The 20125-nt window shown below is 39.2% G+C and overlaps 1 protein-coding gene across 1 annotated transcript in view; it reads right to left on the bottom strand.

Annotated features, from left to right (window-relative positions):
• LOC109930121 (inactive ubiquitin carboxyl-terminal hydrolase 54) overlaps nucleotides 1-20125 on the bottom strand; it is a 64076-nt gene that overhangs the window by 37622 nt on the left and 6329 nt on the right. The window contains exons 2-6 of the mRNA XM_048616209.1: nucleotides 18966-19057; nucleotides 17937-18019; nucleotides 11429-11534; nucleotides 4732-4878; nucleotides 695-844 (exon numbers count right to left, since the gene is read on the bottom strand). Coding sequence (XP_048472166.1) covers nucleotides 695-844; nucleotides 4732-4878; nucleotides 11429-11534; nucleotides 17937-18019; nucleotides 18966-19057 — 578 coding nt within the window. The remainder of the gene's footprint in view (nucleotides 1-694; nucleotides 845-4731; nucleotides 4879-11428; nucleotides 11535-17936; nucleotides 18020-18965; nucleotides 19058-20125) is intronic.

The following is a 20125-nucleotide window of genomic DNA, read 5'->3' as shown; positions in this document are numbered from 1 at the left end:
GAATTGCAACACTGGAGTTGTTACTGTACTGCCTTATCCGCACAAACTGTTTCAATTTTTGTGAAACTGGCATTCATAATCCAAATATGTCTAAAAACATGGCCTTCATAAAACTTAAATTGTATTTAGTCTGGTTACGTGTTAACTTATTTTTGACTGTTTGTGGGGTAGGAGAATTGGATCTAAAACTGCTTGCAACAGTCGCGCAGGAGCAACATTTTTTATTGGCAATCTCAACTAAGAATTGTGTATCAAGGTAAAGTGGAAACTTCAAAGGTCACTAAATTTACCCTAAGAAAAAGGCTGCATTGTCACAGATATATTTAGTTAACATTGCATACAAACAGTAACTCCTACTGGTGATGTGGTTCTCAATTAAACACTACTGCATTCAGATGAAATTACTGAGAGGGAAAATGTTCTGATAGATGTTGGGGGGTGGGGGTGGCAGGGGAATGGTTCACGTTCTTTCACGTATGACTGTCAGAATTTACAGTTCAAATACCATTCTAAATCATGTACATAGGAAGTAAAAGTATGAGCAAAGCATAAAACAGCTGAAGACATGGCTGTGATGTCACAGTTATTTTATTAATGCGCCATGATTCAGCCACTTAGAGGCCAAGAATATCATGTCTCCTGAACAAAATACATCAAAGACAATAATACAGCATTTTAGGTAAAGAACTCCTACCTCTTTCACATGGGCATCATCAAAATACATCCACTTGCGAATTTTTGTTTGGAAAAAGAAGGTAGAATAGTGTTTACCATAGTAACACACCATCCCCACCAAATAGAGCTCGGTGTGTTTAGCTTTATCATCTGTCACCCGATAGAAAAGCTGCAAAATACAAAAGATATCCAATAAAAGTTAAATTAAATTGTCAGGCTATATCTAAATCAGCCTTGTTTACAATGGTGAGAGATTATCTACATCAATAGCTGCCCTAGTTATTCTAGCTTTCCAGAAAGCAAAATGACAAGTCTTAGTTCATCAACCAATGAACAAGATGAAACATTGACTGAATTACCTGAAATCAAGCAATTAGCCTGTTTCGTTTATATGCTAGTCAATGTTTCAATTTAAGAGCATGGGATGCTGTTTTTGCCTACTGTGAGACCTTGTTGCAAACAATACTATATTGCAGGCAACAAGGCTCCTAAACATTTCACAAATTACCCAAGGGGGTTAATTGGTCACTGTTTATTAACAACAGAATTAAAACACAAGAGTATGCACATACATAGCTGGAAATAAAAGATCTGCGAGGAATATAAACAAGCTCTGTATATAATATTAGGTTTCTGCACTCTTTGGTATATTCTTTCTGCTTCAGAAAAGACCGGCCGAGAATTAACTGTGATGGTCTCAAACCAAGAGGGCAGCAAATCCGGTTTAAAATAAAAAATTAACTTCCTGTTAATACTTGTTATGTTTCTCAATATTTTGGTTTTATTGGCATTGACTGAATACTGGCTCTTTGTCAGCCACAGTAAAACCTTAATACCATCAATAGAGATTCTAGGTAGTGGACCGAGTCTACATTTACTATTCTATTGTGGAACTGGTGAAATGTGATTTCCATTTGTAATCTGAATATGGACCCAGAAACAAATAATATGTTTCATTTTTAAATTCAAAGTTTTTTTTCCCCCCACTTTTTCCACAGTATTGAAATAACACATGACAATCAACCATGGAATGTGGAAAACAGATTCAAATTGGCAAGCCAACTTAAAAAAAGGGACAGTTGCCATAACAAATGCTGCAACTGCTGAGTTATTTAATCAGTTCTTCATTGATTTTATTTCTGCATTCCAGACCTGACAGCAACTATTTAGAGAAAAGTGCAGTGCAATCAACGGATATTCCCAGACCTGCTTCTAAATTTCTGATCTATATTCATTGTCTTAAAATGTTTCCATTCAGTACAAAAAAAAGCCATCAGCTTGCGTTGCTAAGGCAACAAGCAAACAGTTATTCTCATCTTCTATCAACAGAACTGAAAAATGGCACAAAGACAGAAACTAGCTTTTCTTTCGTGAAATCTACACCAAAGTGCAAATAAAATTCAGACTGTTACCGAATGGTGAAGCAGTAAATTAGTTCAATTGTGTTTTCCCAATAATGAACACCTTCAAGTGAATTAGCCTGTAACCTTCTGCAGCCAAAACTGGCCTTAAAATCCAAAAGAAATGTTCAAAATATCAAGTAGATTGCTAGTCAATAACTTTGATGCTAATTTCCACTATAGACACAATGGGCATGTATCAAAATAAAAAAAATGTTCTAAAACCACAAACACATCTCAGCTTCATGTCTACATTAACTCCTAATTCTATCAGATCATTGAAGGTGCAAAACAGATGGAGATGGCAATCAATGAGTGTCCTCAACATTATTAATAGAGGCAGAGTACAAACCAAGGACTTGATGTTCAACCTGTACAGGACACTTGTTAGACCTCAGCTGGAGTACTGTGTACAGTTGTGGACATCATATTATAGGAAAGATGTGAATGCATTGGAGAGACTGCAGAAGAGGTTTATGAGAATGGTTCCAGGAATGAGAAATTTCAGTTATGAGGGTAAGAAGTCAGGACTGTTCTCCTTGGAGAGAAGGAAAGTAGATGATTTGATAGAGGCTTACAAAATCATAAGCAGGCTAGATACAGTAGTTAGGGAGAAGTTCCTGCCTGGAAAAGGAACAAGAATGAGAGATTTAAATGTGGGGGGAAAAAAGAAAGACAACATTTTCATGCATCGTGGAGGTAGGATATGGAAACGTGGTGGAGCCAGGTTCAACTGAAGCATTCAAGAGGATAACAAATAGTGTGCAAGGGTAAGGGAAAAATAGCAGGAGATGGGGCACTTGGTGATGATGCTTGTTTGAAGGCCTGATGGGCCAAATGGCTCCAAAATAATTCTGTGCTTTAACCAGAGTAATAAAATTTTACATTTATCAATGAATAGTTCTTCACAAAGCAGGTTATAAAGCTTTAATATAAACCAACTGGCCTGCATTTGAAATGATGAGAGGCAAAAGAAATAGTACTAACTCAAATTTAATAACTGCATTAGAACAAAGATTACTACATTGGATCATGTGAACAACAGACTAAACCAATATTATTTAAATGACTGCAAATTGCCAATAGACATTTGAACCACGTTAAATGTCAAAATTAATGTTCAAATAAATGAAAAATGTACAAAGATTTACTGATGTAACTGATTATCAAACACAATAATACATAGGAGCAAAAACTGGCTATTCAGTCAATCAAGCCAGTCTGAAATTCTATTAAATGATAGATAAATATAGTTGAACTATCACTAATCCATATAATTTGACACCATGATCTAACAACAAACATGGGCCTAACAAGCAACACACGTACCCAGAACAAATTATACATCAAAAAAGGTCGACAGATCTCAATCTTTAGAATTTCAAATTAACTCTTATTCACAGGCTTTTTAGGCAAAGTTCCTGATATTCAATTCCTGTTGCTTAGAAATGCTTCCTGATTTTACTTCTAAACCGCCTGGCTCTAATATTAAGATTGTGCCCTTGTTTTGGATTTTCCTACAATAGAATTACGTTCTCTCTAGCTAGCCAATCATCATCAAGCTTTTTCACCATTTTAAGAATTTCAATGAGATCAGCCTAAAACTTCTAAAGTCAGGGAAATGCATATCAAATTTGGGCGACTGGTCTTCATCTATATTGCTTATTTATAGCTTATAGTGATTGCCGTATCAATTCCCTCGGCTTTTCCATTGTTCCTAGCTTCAGCACTATACTACCATTCCAATTTGTTTTTCTCAAGGCCAACGTCGATTGCTTAACATTTGTCCACACTGAACTTCATCTGATACAGCTTTGCTCACTCACTTAGTCTCTGTCCCTTTGCAATTTCATGCTCCCATTAATATATACATTTCTCTATTACTCCAACTAAGTCATCACAATAGATTGTGTAATGCTGAGAGCCTACTACAGATTCTTCACAACCACTACCTGTCACAGCTCACCAAGCAGAGAACATTCATTCTTTTCTAAAATCTATGGCTCTTACCTCGCAAGCAAAGTATCAGCCAATGTAACTGAATTATCACCAATTTAGTGCACTTTCACTTTTGCCTATTAATTTCTTGCAGGGAGTCATATCTACGTCTTCCAGGCCATTCGGCCTATTGAGTCTGCGCCAACAAAAAACTACACTAAAGTCCACACAGACAATGTCTAAATACACTTCCTATTCACCTTGTTACTGGTCTCAAAAAATTCAGAAAGCTTAGTCCACCATGACAATACCTATCATAAATTCATAGTGATTCTCTTGGATCAGTTAATACTTACCCAAGTGTTCAGTCACTCCAGCTCCAACATTTCCAGAAATTTACCCACATCTGATGTCAAACAGACAGACCTTCAGTTTCCTAGTTTATTCCTCCTGCTTATCGTGAAAGCAACAGCAGCATTTACAATTTTCCACTCCAAAAAAAGTCAATTCCTGAATCTACAGTCCTTTGGAAAATTGTCCACCTAAATTCAACTAATTTCTCCACTGCCATTTCTTTACTTCAGTTAAACCGGATTCTCAACTTGATCTGCTTTTAGGTTTCATGTTGTAAATATTTCGTTAAAAAATGGATGCAAAGTAATGAATTTAGAATTTTTCTTCCTTATTGTGCAATAATAAATAGCTATAGCCATCTTACATCTCCCAACTTGAGGCACGTTCCTAGACTATGGATAACATCTTCAGCAAGATCAGAATGATCAGAATCCCAGACCAGACCAATAGTGATTATCTCCGGCGAGTTCATTAACACTTTGCGGATTCTGATCTTCTCACCACAGTTGCTCTGTAAAGGAAATCAAAAGTTGTTTTTTGAAAAAAAGATATACGCAGTTCCCTACATGGTACCGCTAAAACAAAAGCAAACAAGAACAGTGCCTACTTTATGCAGCATATGTGTTGAAAGCTCAAAATTAAGTCTCAGAGATAATGGACAGGAGGCTGCTATTCAGTCCACAGTGTTCATACAGCTCTCTGTACAGCAATCCAGTCAGCCTCACTTTACTGCTTAGAGCACCTGAACACTTCAAAGACCCAAAACATTAAATAAAATAGAAGTTGCTGTAAAAGCTGAGCAGGTCATTAACTCTGCTTTCTCTCCACCTATGCTACCTAACCTGCTGAGTTTTCTAGCAAGTTCCGATTTTGTTTCGGATTTCCACCATCAGCAGCACTTTGTTGTTTGTTCCCCCACTATCGAAGGTTTCTGAAATGAGGCCATTTAAGTAGCGCTTGTAAACAAAAATGGGACGATCACATTGTTGGGAGAGTATTACAGTAGCCCAAAACAGTCAAAGACACAGAAGGATATATGTAGGCAAATCGCACTGACGTTTAATAACAACAATAGCAGTTGTAAGGGATTTCAAGCTCTCCAATATTAATGCAGAATTTTTGCTTATTTCTTCCGCGGATTGTAGGTTTAAGTAGCTAAGTCAACACTTATTGCCCAGCCGTAACTGTCCTTGAATTCAGTGGCTTGCTCAGCCTTTTCAGACAGTCAACCGCAGTGCTATGGGTCTAGAGTCACGAAGCCGCCAGACTAGTTAAGAACAGATTTCCTTCCCTAAAAGACATTATCGAACCATTATGGGCTTTTATGACAATCAACAATGGTTACATGAGCACCATTAAACAAGATTTTAACACCATATTTTTACTGAATTCAAGTTTCACCAGCTGCCATAATATGTTCCCAACTGTGGGGAGTCCAGAACCAGGGGTCATAGTTTAAGTATTAGGAGTAAACGGTTTAAGACTGAGATGAGGAGAAATTTCTCACCCAGACAGCAGTGAGCCTGCGGAATTCACCAAAGTGGCTGAAGCCAAAATATTGTTTTCAACGATGAGGTTGATATAGCTCTTGTAGCTAAAGGGATCAAGGGACATCGGGAGATGTCAAGGTTAGGGCACAAACTCAATAATCAGCCACGATCATAACAAATGGTAGAGCAGGCTCGAGGGGTCAAAAGGCTATTCCTCCCATCTTCCATTTTTATATATTTTTTTTAATATTTCTATATTGCCAAGTCAGGATGGTAAGTGACTTGGAGGGGAACTTGCCTGTGCTGCAGCATGAAGACAGACTAGATAGGGTAGGGCTGTTTTCCCTGCAGCAAGAGAAGACCGAGGGGGGATCGGATTAAGATGTATCAAATTGAGGGGCATAGATAGGACAGATCAGAAGGAATTTTTCATTTTACTGGAAGAGTCAATAGCCAGGGTCACAGATTTAAGGTAAGGGCAGGAGATTTAGAGGGGTTTTGAGGAAAGTATGTTTCACTCAGAGGGTGGGAACTCGCTGCCTGAAAGTGTGGTCGAGACAAGGACCCTCAACCTTTAGAAAGTGTTTAGATTAACACTTGAGACACCATTAGTATACAAGGCTAGAGGTCAAGGGCTGGAAAACAAGATTTGAGTAGATAAGTGTCAGATGGCTATCATGGACACAACCGTTTGAAGTTACTACTTCAGATTTGACTAAAAATTACTACAATGACATACTATCCAAACAACTTAGTATACGTTATAAATAAATTCTCTCCCCTTTACTGGGCCACTGAGGAGGTGGAAAAGTTGAAGCTTCCCAACAGTCTGTTAACAAAGATCAGGAAAGCACCAGGTTCAACTTTTAGCCTTGGTTAAGTCAAGTAAGCATTGTAATCAGATTTAATACCCAGTGAAAAAGAGGCGGAAATAGGTCAACCAGCCAATACACTTAATCCCCATTCAGGGCTCCCACTACTGGTGGGTGAAGTCTTTACTGTTCAGCCTCTGCAAACAGATGATCAGTTTGCTTACAAATTTTAATAAATTTTTTTTAAAAGTCTGCAGCTTGCATTACTAACAAAATTATGGAAGCTTTGTGCGTGATTAAAATAGAATATTCTGCCACTTTTCCCAAATGTAATGAAATAATTGAAAACGCTTCTAATTACAAAGATGCAAAATAATTTTTCCTGACTAAACACTGAAATTGACAGACTGTATACTACAATTTATTTGTATATATGCTTTGCTATTTCCACCTCACACTGTCCTAGCTTAGTGATAGTGACAGAAGGTCAAAAAAAATCATTACAATATGCCCTGGGCAGTCTCAGAACTTTTGTTTGGTGGTAATCCAAGCCTTGTATTATAAAGTCCAAAACACCCAATTATGCCATTGTATTTCATTTGTATAATAAATCTATTTAAAAAAAAAATGCACAATGGTTTGCAATTTTCATTATAAAACAATTAACAACTATACTGCATTGTTTCTGCTGAATTGGTTACTGAGATCAATAAAAGATCATTACTCATTGGTGATATACACAAGCATGTTCAGACACAGTTGTCACATATTTTAAAGGGAGTCTTTCCATTTTCTAATTAACTTTTGCCAATGGTCGATTACAAGTCAGTAGCAATTATATGCTCAGCATCAGTGCAATACCCACTAAACAAACTTCAAGGTTCATCTTCTGCGCTTCCCCATGATATTATGTGCAATTTGACATATGTATTTTTGGAACATGTTCTAGTAGTTGAACAAATACTTTGGATCCAACTTCACTAAGGAGGACATGAATAACCTTCTGGAAATGCTGCGGGACAGAGGGTCAAGCGTGAAGAAGGAACTGAAGGAAATCCTTACTCAGGAAATGATATTGGGGAAATTGATGGGATTAAAACCTGATAGTCAGGGCCTGATGCTCTGCATCCCAGATTACTTAAGCAAGGGGCCCTAGAAATAGTGGATGCATTGGTGATCATTTTCCAGCATTCTATAGACTTTGGAAGAGTTCCAATGGACTGGAGGGTAGCTAATGTAACCCCACGTTTTAAAAAAGGGAGTGAAGACAAGGAATTATAGGCTAGTTAGCCTGACATCAGTGGTGGAGAAAATGCTGGAATCAATTATTAAAAATGTAATAACTGAGCAATAGGAAAAGGTGGTGACAGGATTAGTTCAAGTTGGCATGGATTCACAAAAGGGAAATTGTGCTTAATAAATCTTCTGGAATTTTTTGAGGATGTGACCAGTAAAGCGGACAAGGGTGCATCAGTGGATGTTGTATATCTGGACTTTCAAAAGACTCTTGACAAGGTCCCACACAAAAGACTAGTAAACTAAATTAAAGCTCATAGTATTGGAGGAAATGTACTGATGTGGATAGAGAACTGGCTGGCAGACAGGAATCAACGAGTTGAAATAAACAGATTCTTTTCAGAGTGGCAGGCTGTGACGAGTGGGATATTGCAAGGTTCAGTGCAAGAACCGGAACCGTTCACAATATACATTAATAATTTGGACAAAAGAATGGAGTACAATATCTCCAAATTTGCAGATGCCACTAAGCTGGGTGGCAGTGTGTGCTGTGAGAGGGATGCTAACAGACTGCAGGGTGACTTGGACAGGCTGGCTAAGTAGGCAAATACTTGGCAAATGCAGTATGCAGATAAATGTGAGGTTATCCACTTTGGTGGCAAGAATAGGAAGGCAGATTAGCTGAATGGTGGCAGTTTAGGAAAGATAAGGTGCAACAAGACCAGAGGGTCATGGTGGAACAGTCTTGAGTTTGGCATGCAGGTGTAGCAGGCAGTGAGGAAAGCTCATGGCACGCTGGCCTTCACAGCTAGAGAATTGAATATCTCAATAGGAAGGTCTTGCTGCAATTTACTGGACCTTGGTGAGGCCACACCTTGAATATTGTGTGCAGTTTTGTTTCCCAGTCTGAGGAAGGTCATTCTTGCTATTGAGGGATTCCAGCAAAGATTTATCAGACTAATTCCCAGGATGGTAGGACTGATATTAAGACATTAGGGGCAGCACAATGGCTCAGTGGTTAGCACTGCTGCTTCACAGCGTCAGGGACCCGGGTTCAATTCCACCCTTGGGCGACTGTCTGTGTGGAGTTTGCACATTCTCCCTATGTCTGCGTGAGTTTCCTCCGGGTGCCGTGGTTTCCTCCTACAGTCCAAAGATGTGCAGGTTAGGTGGATTGGCCATGCTAAATTGCCCATAGCGTTCAGGGATTAGGTGGGTTATAAGGGGATGGGTCTGGGTGGGATTCTCCAAGGATCGGTGTGGACTTGTTGGGCCGAAGGGCCTGTTTCCACAGGGTAGGGATTCTAAAGACCAGTTCAACTCGGCTTGTACTCACTGGAATTTTGAAGAATAAGATGGCGGGCGGGGGAAATCACAAAGAAACATAAAATCCTGATGGGACTGGACAGGCTAGATGCGGGAAGAACAGTCCGGTGTTGGGGAAGTCCAGGACTAAGGGTCACACTCTAAGAATAACGAATAAGTCATTCAGGGCTGAGATGAGAAAGAATGTTTTCATTCACAGAGTTGTGAACCTATGGAATTCTCTACCACAGAAAGCTGTTCGGGCCAGTTCATTAGATATATTCATTCAAGAGGAAGCTGGATGTGGCCCTTGTGGCTAAAGGGATCAAGAAATATGTACAGAAAGCAGGAGTGGAATACTGAAATTGCATGATCAGCCTCGATCATTTTCAGGGGGTGGTGCAAGCTCAAAGGCTGAATGGCCTACTCCTGCACCTATTTTCTATAACATTTAACTAACTTAATGCCCAGAGATCTGGTCAGGCAATATGATCATCTCAAACTAATGCAGGTGTTGAAACAGCTACACAATTTCAGTGGTTTAATCTGAAAATATTCTAAGAGCTGCTGTACATCCATTCATTAGACTGGTTGCCGTTCCGATCTTTAACCAACCCCCATAAAATGAATTGTCTTTAGCACACAGTCAGGATTAACAGGCAGAATGTACAGGGTTCTACCAATCAGCACGTCAAGTGTTATCAAACTAAAACCAAATGGAGCAAAGGAAATTTCAGGAAACACCAGAAAAACATTAACTATGCCATAAGCTTGATAATGAATAATGAAAAAAAAACAAATAATGTTTATGACAATTAGGGAAATCTTCAGCCATATCAATGAAATTGCCCTGTTCTTTAGCTTTATTGCTTCAACAGTCTTGTTGCTGGGGAGACAGCAGCTCTACCAAAAACAGTACTGAAACTCAAATCAACCGGACTGAGACCAATTGTGTCCTTACATTTGATATAGCATGGAAGCAGAGCCTTTATGCAGGCTTTAATGTACGTTAGAACAGCCAGGTGAAGGCAAAACAACTGCTTACAAATGTAAGTCACATCAAATACAGCCTGCATGTATCTGGACATTTAGTTGTTTCAGGGAGGTATTAGACTGGAGAAGACAGGGATAACAAAGGAGAAAGGAGGAAATCAGGGTGCATAAAATTTGAATGAACACTTCCAAGTACATTTTAAAATATGGCTTACAAAGTTATTATGGAAGGATGACATTCCATTTCCAGAGCAAAGTGAATACACTTTTGTTTTAAATATAGATCAGTTGATTTAAATTAGGTCATTTATCCAAAGACAAACAGAGCAATACAGATGGATGAAACAAATGATATAAACATAGTCCATGCATTTGGACTTAATATTACAAAACCACTTCAAATGAACTTAATAAAATTAAGAGTAGGTCACTTTTTCAGTCAGGAAATAGAAATAGTTTATAGCTACTGAACCTTTCACATTTAGCAATGGACTGTAGTCGTTGAGTCTCCATTACGTTCACAAGCCTTCTTCCAAATGCATAAAAATTACCATGAAGCATTTTTAGCATAAAAGAATATCAACAAAGCATTAAATGGGCTCTTGAATAGGTTTCAAAGTGGTATATTTACAGATGTAAAAATACTGCAGTGGAAGAAAGAAACATGTAATCAAGTCCAAGACACTCATGAAAATGATTAAGCTGCACACATACAACAGACGAATATCCAGGACATTTTTTTTTTTTATTTTCAGTTCAGCTTTGTCCTTTTATTTCCCCCGATAACTTAAAACCAGTTTTTCTTGCATCTTTCGCTCAGAATTTGTAAGCAAACTCTGAAATAAAATAAAATGTTGCCAGCTAATCTGCTAGCAAGTTGTAGACATTGAAGAATTGCTGCGTGGATATTCCCAGGCCAGGAATGCAGTATTCTGATCACTGCCTTGTGCAGATCTTCCCCAACCAATGGGTAGGGACTGAGCAGCCAAATATCAAGAGGCGATTTTTAAACAGTTGTATACAAGCAAACATGCACCTGCGCAGTGATCGGAATGTTGTCATGGTGCTATTCAAACTATAACTCATTACATGACAAATATCAATGTATTAGAGAATTACTTTGCATTCATCCCTTAAGGTATGAAGTAACTACATTAAAGTGAATTGATTCCCTTGTATCTAAGGCCATTTAAATGCAGAGAAAAAGGAGTGAATAGACACATACTGGACAGTTCCTAAGATCGCCCATTGTGCTTGCATTCTGCAGAAGCTCCCCAAACATGTCAGGCGTTGGTTTCTCACGTCTTTCCATCATACGTATTGCTTGATTACTACACAAAAGGGACAAAACAGAGAGGAATTGGTTCCCATGAAAAGCAACAAAGCCCAACTCTGCAGGGCACCCACAGTAGAGGGACTGACAAGTTAATCAGTATTTCCCCTAAATTGAAAAGATTGCTGCCTTGTCATGTATGAGACTTTTCCATGTTATTCAAATTTAATTAAGTGCCTAAACGTGATATGTAAAATAATTATGCACAACCCATTTTAATCATAATTGAGATAGATTGCCATCTCATCCCAAGGCATCTTTCACAGTGCTTCAAATCTGTTAGAAAACATTAACACTTCTTTTCCCTCTATACTTGCACAATGCACTCAATGTAAACATTATATGATGATTCAAACTGCAGGCCATCTTTGCATTTCTCCAAAAAAAATTCTTGATTTAAAGAGATAATCCCTGATCATTCTTTTCTCCACCACTCCTAGTGGATATTACAAACAAAATCGTTTGTATCTAAAATGAAATAAAATGTTAAAATGCCTTTATACATTTCATGAAGAACTACAGTTACAGCTTTGTGTGACCTAACCATCATTATTGAAGATGAATACAGTATGCAGCAAATGCTACAATAAAGCGATTTTGTCAGAAATGACCAGCTTGTATGCTGGACAAACTAATGTCGATGTCACAGAACTATTTATACTAGAAGGGGTTCTGCTATCTCAGTTTCTATGTGCATGCCCTACTTCCATGCCACTTCAACCACTTGTTTACATTTGCTTTGATGTTAACATGCTTGGCTTCAACTGTAGCTAATGATTCTTGTGTAAAGAAACAGGGTTATCCAGTTCTGTCCTAAATCTCTGTTTAATTTATACTATGCCCCCTAATTCTAGATCCTTCAATCATTGGAAAAAAGTCTATTTTGTACTGTTCCTTTGTAGTATTAATCATATAGAATTATCCTCTAATCTCTGCTCAAACAAAAAGTAGCCTCAATTTTGCAGGTTTTTGCTCATATTTGTATGAATACAAGACAGCAGAGCCCTTGTGAACCTAGACTGTGCACACTCCATTGCTTCAACATCCTTTATGTGATGTGGCATCCAAACAGGCAGACAGTACTCACAAACAGCAGTCTCTCATTACATTGTTATGACTCCAGACCAGACTGCCAAATTCACATTAAAATCTAGATAGGGACTAGTTTTTTTTAAAAACTTGATAAAATGAGAGCTCCAGGGTACTTAATAAAGCTACAAGATTTCAAAGTTATGAACAAACAACAATAAACTTTACTAAGAAAGGTAGAATAGTAATAATCTACAATACATGTCCCACACATTTCCAACATCTCAAATTAACCCAAGGCAAATATGGATAACAGACAAATTGGGTCTTCATAACCCAGAGTGTAAAAAATGGTTTATGCAGTCAAGACAGATCCCACAGATTTCTCAGCAATACCCAAGCGTTAGTGACACTGTGGGTTGTCAAAGCGCATTAAACTTTACAAAGATTCACTTTTAGAACACCCATAAAAATCACTCCATTGTGGATTGCCTCAAAGATAGCTCATGTTCTGGCAGTTCACTCTCCAAACTGCAAGTGTGCTCCTCTAGATTCTGCAAAATGCTCGCCCACACCTACTCATGGGTACAGTTTCAGCTTATCCATAGACAGTAAGCTTCATTAAATTGGTACTGCCTGTGCATTCCTCCAAGCTCTAATCTTGCCCAGCTGCACAAAGCAAACACTGTAGAATTTCTAGATCTTCTCTCTAAGCTACATTGCACTACATATGTTACACAATAGAGATAACAAGGCGTGGAGCTGGAGGAACACAGCAGGCCAGGCAGCATCAGAAGAGCAGGAAAGCTGGCGTTAAGGGTCTGGACCCTTCTTCAGAAATGGGGGTGTGGGAGGGGAGGGGACTCTGAAATAAATAGAGAAGGGGGTGTTCGGTGACAGAAGGTGGACAGTAGAGCAGATAGGTGGAGAGAAGACAGACAGGTCAAGGAGGCGGGGATGAAACTAGTAAAGGTGGGTGTAGGTAGGAAGTTGGGATGGAGGTTGGTCAGTGAGGAGGGAGGGGCGGATAGGTGGGTGGGAAGACGGACAGGTCAAGGAGGCGACATGTCCATCCTGGGCCTCCTCCAGTGTCACAATGGTGCCACCCGAAAACTGGAGGAACAGCATCTCATATTCCACCTTGGAACCCTACAACCCAATGGTCTCAAATGTAGACTTTGCAAGCTTCAAAATCTCCCCACCCCCGACCTCATCCCAAGACCAGCACCGTGCCCCCCATCCCCGCCTCCTTAACTTGTCCATCTTCCCTCCCACCCATCTGCCCCTCCCTCCTCACTAACCAACTCCCATCCCAACTTCCTACCCACACTCACCTTTACTAGTTTCATCCCCGCCTCCTTGACCTGTCCATCTTCTCGCCACCTATCTGCTCCACTATCGACCTTCGATCACAGACCCCCATCTCTCTATTTCAGAGCCCCCTTCCCCTCCCCCATTTCTGAAGAAGGGTCCAGACCCAAAACGTCAGCTTTCCTGCTCTTCTGATGCTGCCTGGCCTGCTGTGTTCCTCCAGCTCCACACCTTGTTATCTCAGACTCCAGCATTGGCAGTTCCTACTATCTCCATATGTTATACAACGTCTTCTGAGCCTCCCCACAGCTTATAGGAGTTCAAGTCCTAACCCTAACACTGAGTTGCACCTGTAACTCCTCAGGCTTGAGTTCTAACATCAGCAGCTTCTTTTTGGGACGGAGCCTCTTCTCCCTGCTACTAAAGAATTGACTGGCATTCAGCCTGAAAGCAACAACCTTCACCTCTGACTGCTTCAAGCCATCTATCTAAACTTATGAATCAGTAACCCTGGAATTGTTGAGTGACTGACTAAAAATCTTGCAATAAACCCTGTCTTCACCCTGAGGCGGTACTGAATATAACGGATGCTTTGGAAAGTTGAAACGTAGCAGTCCCTTGGAACTTTCTGTTCTCTGAACGTTACTATTTTCAGATTGCTAGCTTACTAGTACAAATTGCATACAGGAATGGCTCTCGTCACAACATCTTGCCTTGTGTACTCAATATTTCTGACCTTTAGCTCACTTTAAAATGGCTTTATCCATCTGAAGTGGTGTTTTAAAATTCTCTACACCCTAAAACCAACAAATTCCTCTGCTCTTACACATTATCCAACTTTCTCCTCTTCCAATTGTATATTGTCTGAAATGAATATGTACTATTCTCACGTTTACTAGCATATTCCATATTTTGTAAATACCCTTTTGCAGCTTCATTTGGATCTCAAAATGATTAATCAAGTCGACTCTTGTGAACCACAAGTTTGGGCAGCTCTTACTCTTGCCTTATATTTAGATTATTGACTTAATCAGTGAACAGAAGGGATCCCAAACTACAAGCTTTAGTACACCACTACTCATGCTGTTCTTAACACTAATCTTCAGTTTTCTATGCCTAGCTAGCTTTTAATCCAAATTGCTACTCATTGCAAAACTCTTCACCCAAAAACCTTTCCTAAATGTCTCAAAGTCTGTCACTTCCTCAAATAATGTAATTCAGCTTGTCACAAATGATCTCTCTTCTGGAAATTCAGTTTCGCTCCATCAGAACTTTGTACCACCAGAAAGGGCAGAGATATGTGAACACCAGCACCTGCACGTTTCCACTCCGAGACACCCATCATTTTGACTTGGAAATATAATTGCTGTTCCTTCAGGTGTCACTGGGTCAAATCTTGGAAATCACTGCCCAACAGGATTTTGGATGAATCTGTACTAAAAAAAAAAAATGGACTGCAGCAGTTCAAAAGGGAGTCTTACCACCCCCTTCTCCAGGGCAACTAGGGTTGGGCAACAAATGCCAGCTCAGCAACTAATGCCCACATTCCTTCAACAAATTGATTGCAGAGGCCCATCTAATCAGATTCATTGCAATTTCCTTTTCCTGATCGACAATCTATCTTGCTAACTTTGTGTTCCACTACACTTAGGAGGCTTAACTTCATAAAACTTTCCCTATTCCAATTTTACGCACTTGCACCTGGATTACCACTTTCTTTTATTGTCTGGAGTTTAACTGCATCATATTACAGTCACTTGAGCTCGAACAAAGAATATTACAGCACAGGAACAGGCCCTTTGGCCCTCCAAGCCTGTGCCAACACATTTTGCCCTTCCATATTAAAACTGCCTTCACCTGCAGGATCCATATCCCTCCATTCTCCTCCAATTCATGTATTCATCCAGGCGCTTCGAATGTTGTTATGGTGTCTGCTTAGACCACCTCCTCTGGTAGTGCATTCCAGGCATTACCATCCTTTGTATGAAAAGGAACGTGCCTCAAACATCTCTCTTAAACTTCCCCCTCTTCGCACCTTGAACCTGCGTCTCCTAATAATTGACCCGTCAACCCTGGGAAAAAGCATACTTTCCCCTCTATCCACGCCATTCACAATGTTAGAAACTTCTATTAGGTCACCCCTCAACCTTCTGCGTTCCAGTGAAAACAAACCCAGTCTATCCAACATTTCTTCATAGCTAAAATCCCCCATATCAGGCAACATCCTGGTAAACCTTTTCTGTGTCCTCTCCAAAGCATCCACATCCTTCTGGTAGTGCGGTGACCAGAACTGCACGCAATATTCCAAACGGGGCCTAACTAAAGTTCTATTAAGCTGCAGCATAACTTGTCCATCCCGATACTCAATGCCCCTTTCAATGATGGCAAGCATGCCACAGGCCTTTCTTCCTACAGGTAGCTCTGCTATAACGCGTGTTTCATTAACACGAATGGCTATAATGCGATTGATGAATAGTGGACACTTTTTGGATGACGCGAGCTTTCTACTGTACAGGTATAATGATTTCCCTGTAATGTGATTTTTTTTGATGGCAATTTTCTATAGCACGAGGTCACGCAAGAATGCAACTATCGTGTTATAGGAGAACTACCTGCATCTTATCTACCTGCGCTGTCACCTTCAGTGATCTGTGGACGTGCACACCCAGATCTTTCTGCACATCAATGCTCCTAAGGATTCTGCCACTCACTGTATAATTTACACCTGTACTTGACTTTCCAAAACGCATCACCTCATTTTTCTGCCCATGTCACTAAGTGATCTATATGCTGTTGTATCCTCTGATAATCCTCATCACTATCCGCAATTCCATCAATCTTTGGTATCATCCGCAAACTTACTAATTAGACCAGGTATGTTTTCCACCAGATCATGAACAGCAGAGATGACCCCAGCACTGATCCCTGTGGAACACTACTAATCACAGCCCTCCATTCTGAAAAGCATCGTTCCACCACTACTCTTGTCTCCTGTGACTAAGCCAGTTGTGTATCCATGTTGCCAGCTCACCCTGATACCATCTGTCTTCACTCTCTGTACCAGTCTGCCATGCAGGATCTTGTCAAAGGGTTTTCTGAAGTCTATGTCGACAACATCAACTGTTTATCACTCATTAACCATCTTCGTCAGCTCCTCAAAAAACTCGATCAAGTTAGTGAGGCACAACCTTCCCTGCACAAGACCATGCTGTTTATTGCAAATCAGTCCATTTGCTTCTAAATGCTTATAGGTCTTATCCCTGAAAATCTTTTCCATTAATTTCCCTACCACTGATGTGAGGCTCACAGGCTTGTAATTTCCTGGATTATCCCTGTTACCTTTTTTAAACAATGGGACAGTAGTAGCTATTTTCCAGTTCTCTGGGACCTCACCCGTGGCCAAAAAGCTACTCACCTGGCTTATCAGTTACTCATAACAAGATCAGGAATTTCTCTTCCTCTGTAGGGAAGCAGTCATAATATTTAAGGAAGATGGCCTATACTTTTTTTTTTAGCAATTCCTTTGTCTTTTCTTCATTCCCTCCCTTGGGAGATTACACCATATTTAGAACACATCAATATTTTACTTCCTGTTGCTCTCTTGAGTGACTATACACCTTGAAGCATGGGTTACAGATTATCTAATAGTCTTATTCCAATAAAGCAGAACAGGCTACAATATATTTAAAAACATATTGTTCCCAATCCTATGTACAAATCTTTTTGAAGTCGACGTGAGTGGTTTCAGTACTTAACACTGTATAAGAGTACAGAGACAGTAGGAACTGCAGATGCTGGAAAATCTGAGATAACCAGGTGTAGAGCTGGATGAACACAGCAGGCCAAGCAGCATTATAGGAGCAGGAAGGCTGACGTTTCGGGCCTAGACCCTTCATCAGAATACAGCCTGATTTGCTAGTAAGTCACCAGGAAACACTAGACTCTGTTCAGGAAACCTTTTCACCATTCATTTTATTCCCGTTCTTTTAGAATCTTCTTGCATCAGAAGTTGCTGTGTGAAGCTCAAGTTAAGTACAATTATTTTTAAGCAATGACTTACCACAAAGCAGTTGTAGAAATATAGTTTACCATCTGGATAAAAGGCAGAGGATCAGATGTTACGCCACATCGGGTACAAACACACTGCAAGAAAGAATTATTCTGTACAGTCCATCAAAAAGGACAAAATTACTACCATGTTTCCAAGCTGTTTGTTCAGTGTTCACACATGACTACGAGACATAAAAGCAGAACGTACTTGCTGTATGAGACAGAGTTAACATTTTGACTCTAAAGAGTCATATTGGACTCAAAACATTAACTATTCCATTTCAACAGATGCAGAATTTCTCCTGCACATTCTGTTTGTTTTTCAGACTCCAGTATCCACAGTACTTTGCTCAAGCTTGCTGAACATTGGGTATTATTAACCAGTCTTAAATCTAGTCAGTTTTTCATGGATACAACTAATTCCAATACTAATCAAAAGAGACAGCTTCCAATTTAATTTTATACTTAATACATAATCACCATGTACATAGACGCAGAGACAAATGTGATAGCACATACATCATTGTGCAGACAGGCTCTGGAAATAATCCCTGCCATGAAGGACATACACAGGCAGAGATATTTTCCATTCATTTCAAAACATCATTTTAAAATTAGTCAATCAAACTGTTCTGATTTCACTCATTTTTTAGTACCAACCATGTAGCATACTTAATATTGCAGTAGTACTCAAAAGATCTAAATCCTACCTAAAATATAACTAATTACTGTATTTTGCATAATGGCAATGTGATATTTTTAGGCTACTTCCAAAAAAACCATCAAAATTATTAACTTGATTTTACACAGTGACGACTTTACACCATTACAAATATGTTGTACTATTTATTAATGCTTATTTTGGAAAATAAGCTTCAGGAAATTCAGCATGAAAAGAGGTACTGTAATCTCAAATTTCAGTTTAAATATGTCTGTGATAAACTTAAAGTTAAAGTCTAATTAATACAAAACTAAATCATGATATTAAATGGTTTTTAAAAATATATTCTTATTACCGGCAATGAGAACCTTTTCCTACCTGTTCAAATAAAGTCATTGCAAATTTCCTGTGAGGAACGCAATGTTTTGCTGTGCAAATGTCCTCTTTTGTTTCATCAGCAATGTGGAAGTCTATTCACCTAAGTGTTTAATGCTTCCTGTCTCCTTTTATAATTTGTGTTTACTGGGCTATCAAGACCTCATAAACTGCACTTCATGTTTGTCTAGAAATAAAACACAGAGAAAGTAAGGTAGTCAGTGTTGTTATGGGCCAGACCAAACCTCTTCAAAATATATGAAGAAGATAGCCTAGACCCTAACATTTTCTTATTTTAAAGTTAAGAGTAAGGCATTGCATCCCAGATGCAATTTGATTGGTCAAACTACTCAACTTTAAGCAAAACACACTTTATTTACAACACAGGTAAAATACAGACAAATTAAAAATAAAAGGGAATTGGCTTAACTGTAACCCTATCAAAATACTTAACAGAATAATATATATTCTACTAATTAACTTGCCAGTATAATAACATCCCGTTAACATACCCTTGGCAAAGGCAAATGCAGTAAAATAGATAGGCTCACACTTAATTCTAGCAGCAGGAAGAGAAGCCCAGCTTTTACCTGTAATAGGGAGAGGAATAAGAGCTGCCGCATCCACCTTCAAGACCCCAGAAACTGCTGAAAGCTGAAACTAAAAATCCTAGTTCTGTGGGAACTTGATCCCACCCATTCAGGCTGCTTCTATTTTCCAACATTGAAAAAAAAACCCAAGGCCTCACAAGCTGTTAACTTTATTGGCTTTGAGCAGGCTGCTTGCTACCTCTGTCTCAACCTTTCTTCATTTAAAAAAAAAATCCAGAACTGAATGCACTTCTTAAAGCCGCAGAATCATCAGTGTATTTTAAAATGTCAACTGAGGTTTGGTAGTAATGGTTGTCTCTTAGACAGAAGGTTCCACTTCAGAGATGAGCTGATGATTCAGTGCAGTGAGGAAGCACTGTTGTGTCAGAGATGCCATGTTTCAACTGAGACTTGAAACCGAGTCCCTGCCTCAGATGGATGTAAAAGATCCCATAGCACAACTTTCAGAAAAAGTGGGGAGTATTTCGCTGTGTCATGGTCGACATTTATCCCCAAACTAACATCGTGGCCCATTTACCTACATTACAATTGTGACTATACTTCAAAAATGCT

The sequence above is a fragment of the Rhincodon typus genome, chromosome 34, assembly GCF_021869965.1.
Source record: "Rhincodon typus isolate 14 chromosome 34, sRhiTyp1.1, whole genome shotgun sequence".
In the NCBI taxonomy this organism is placed as follows: Eukaryota; Metazoa; Chordata; class Chondrichthyes; order Orectolobiformes; family Rhincodontidae; genus Rhincodon; species Rhincodon typus.
This window is presented reverse-complemented; position numbering and strand designations above follow the sequence as displayed.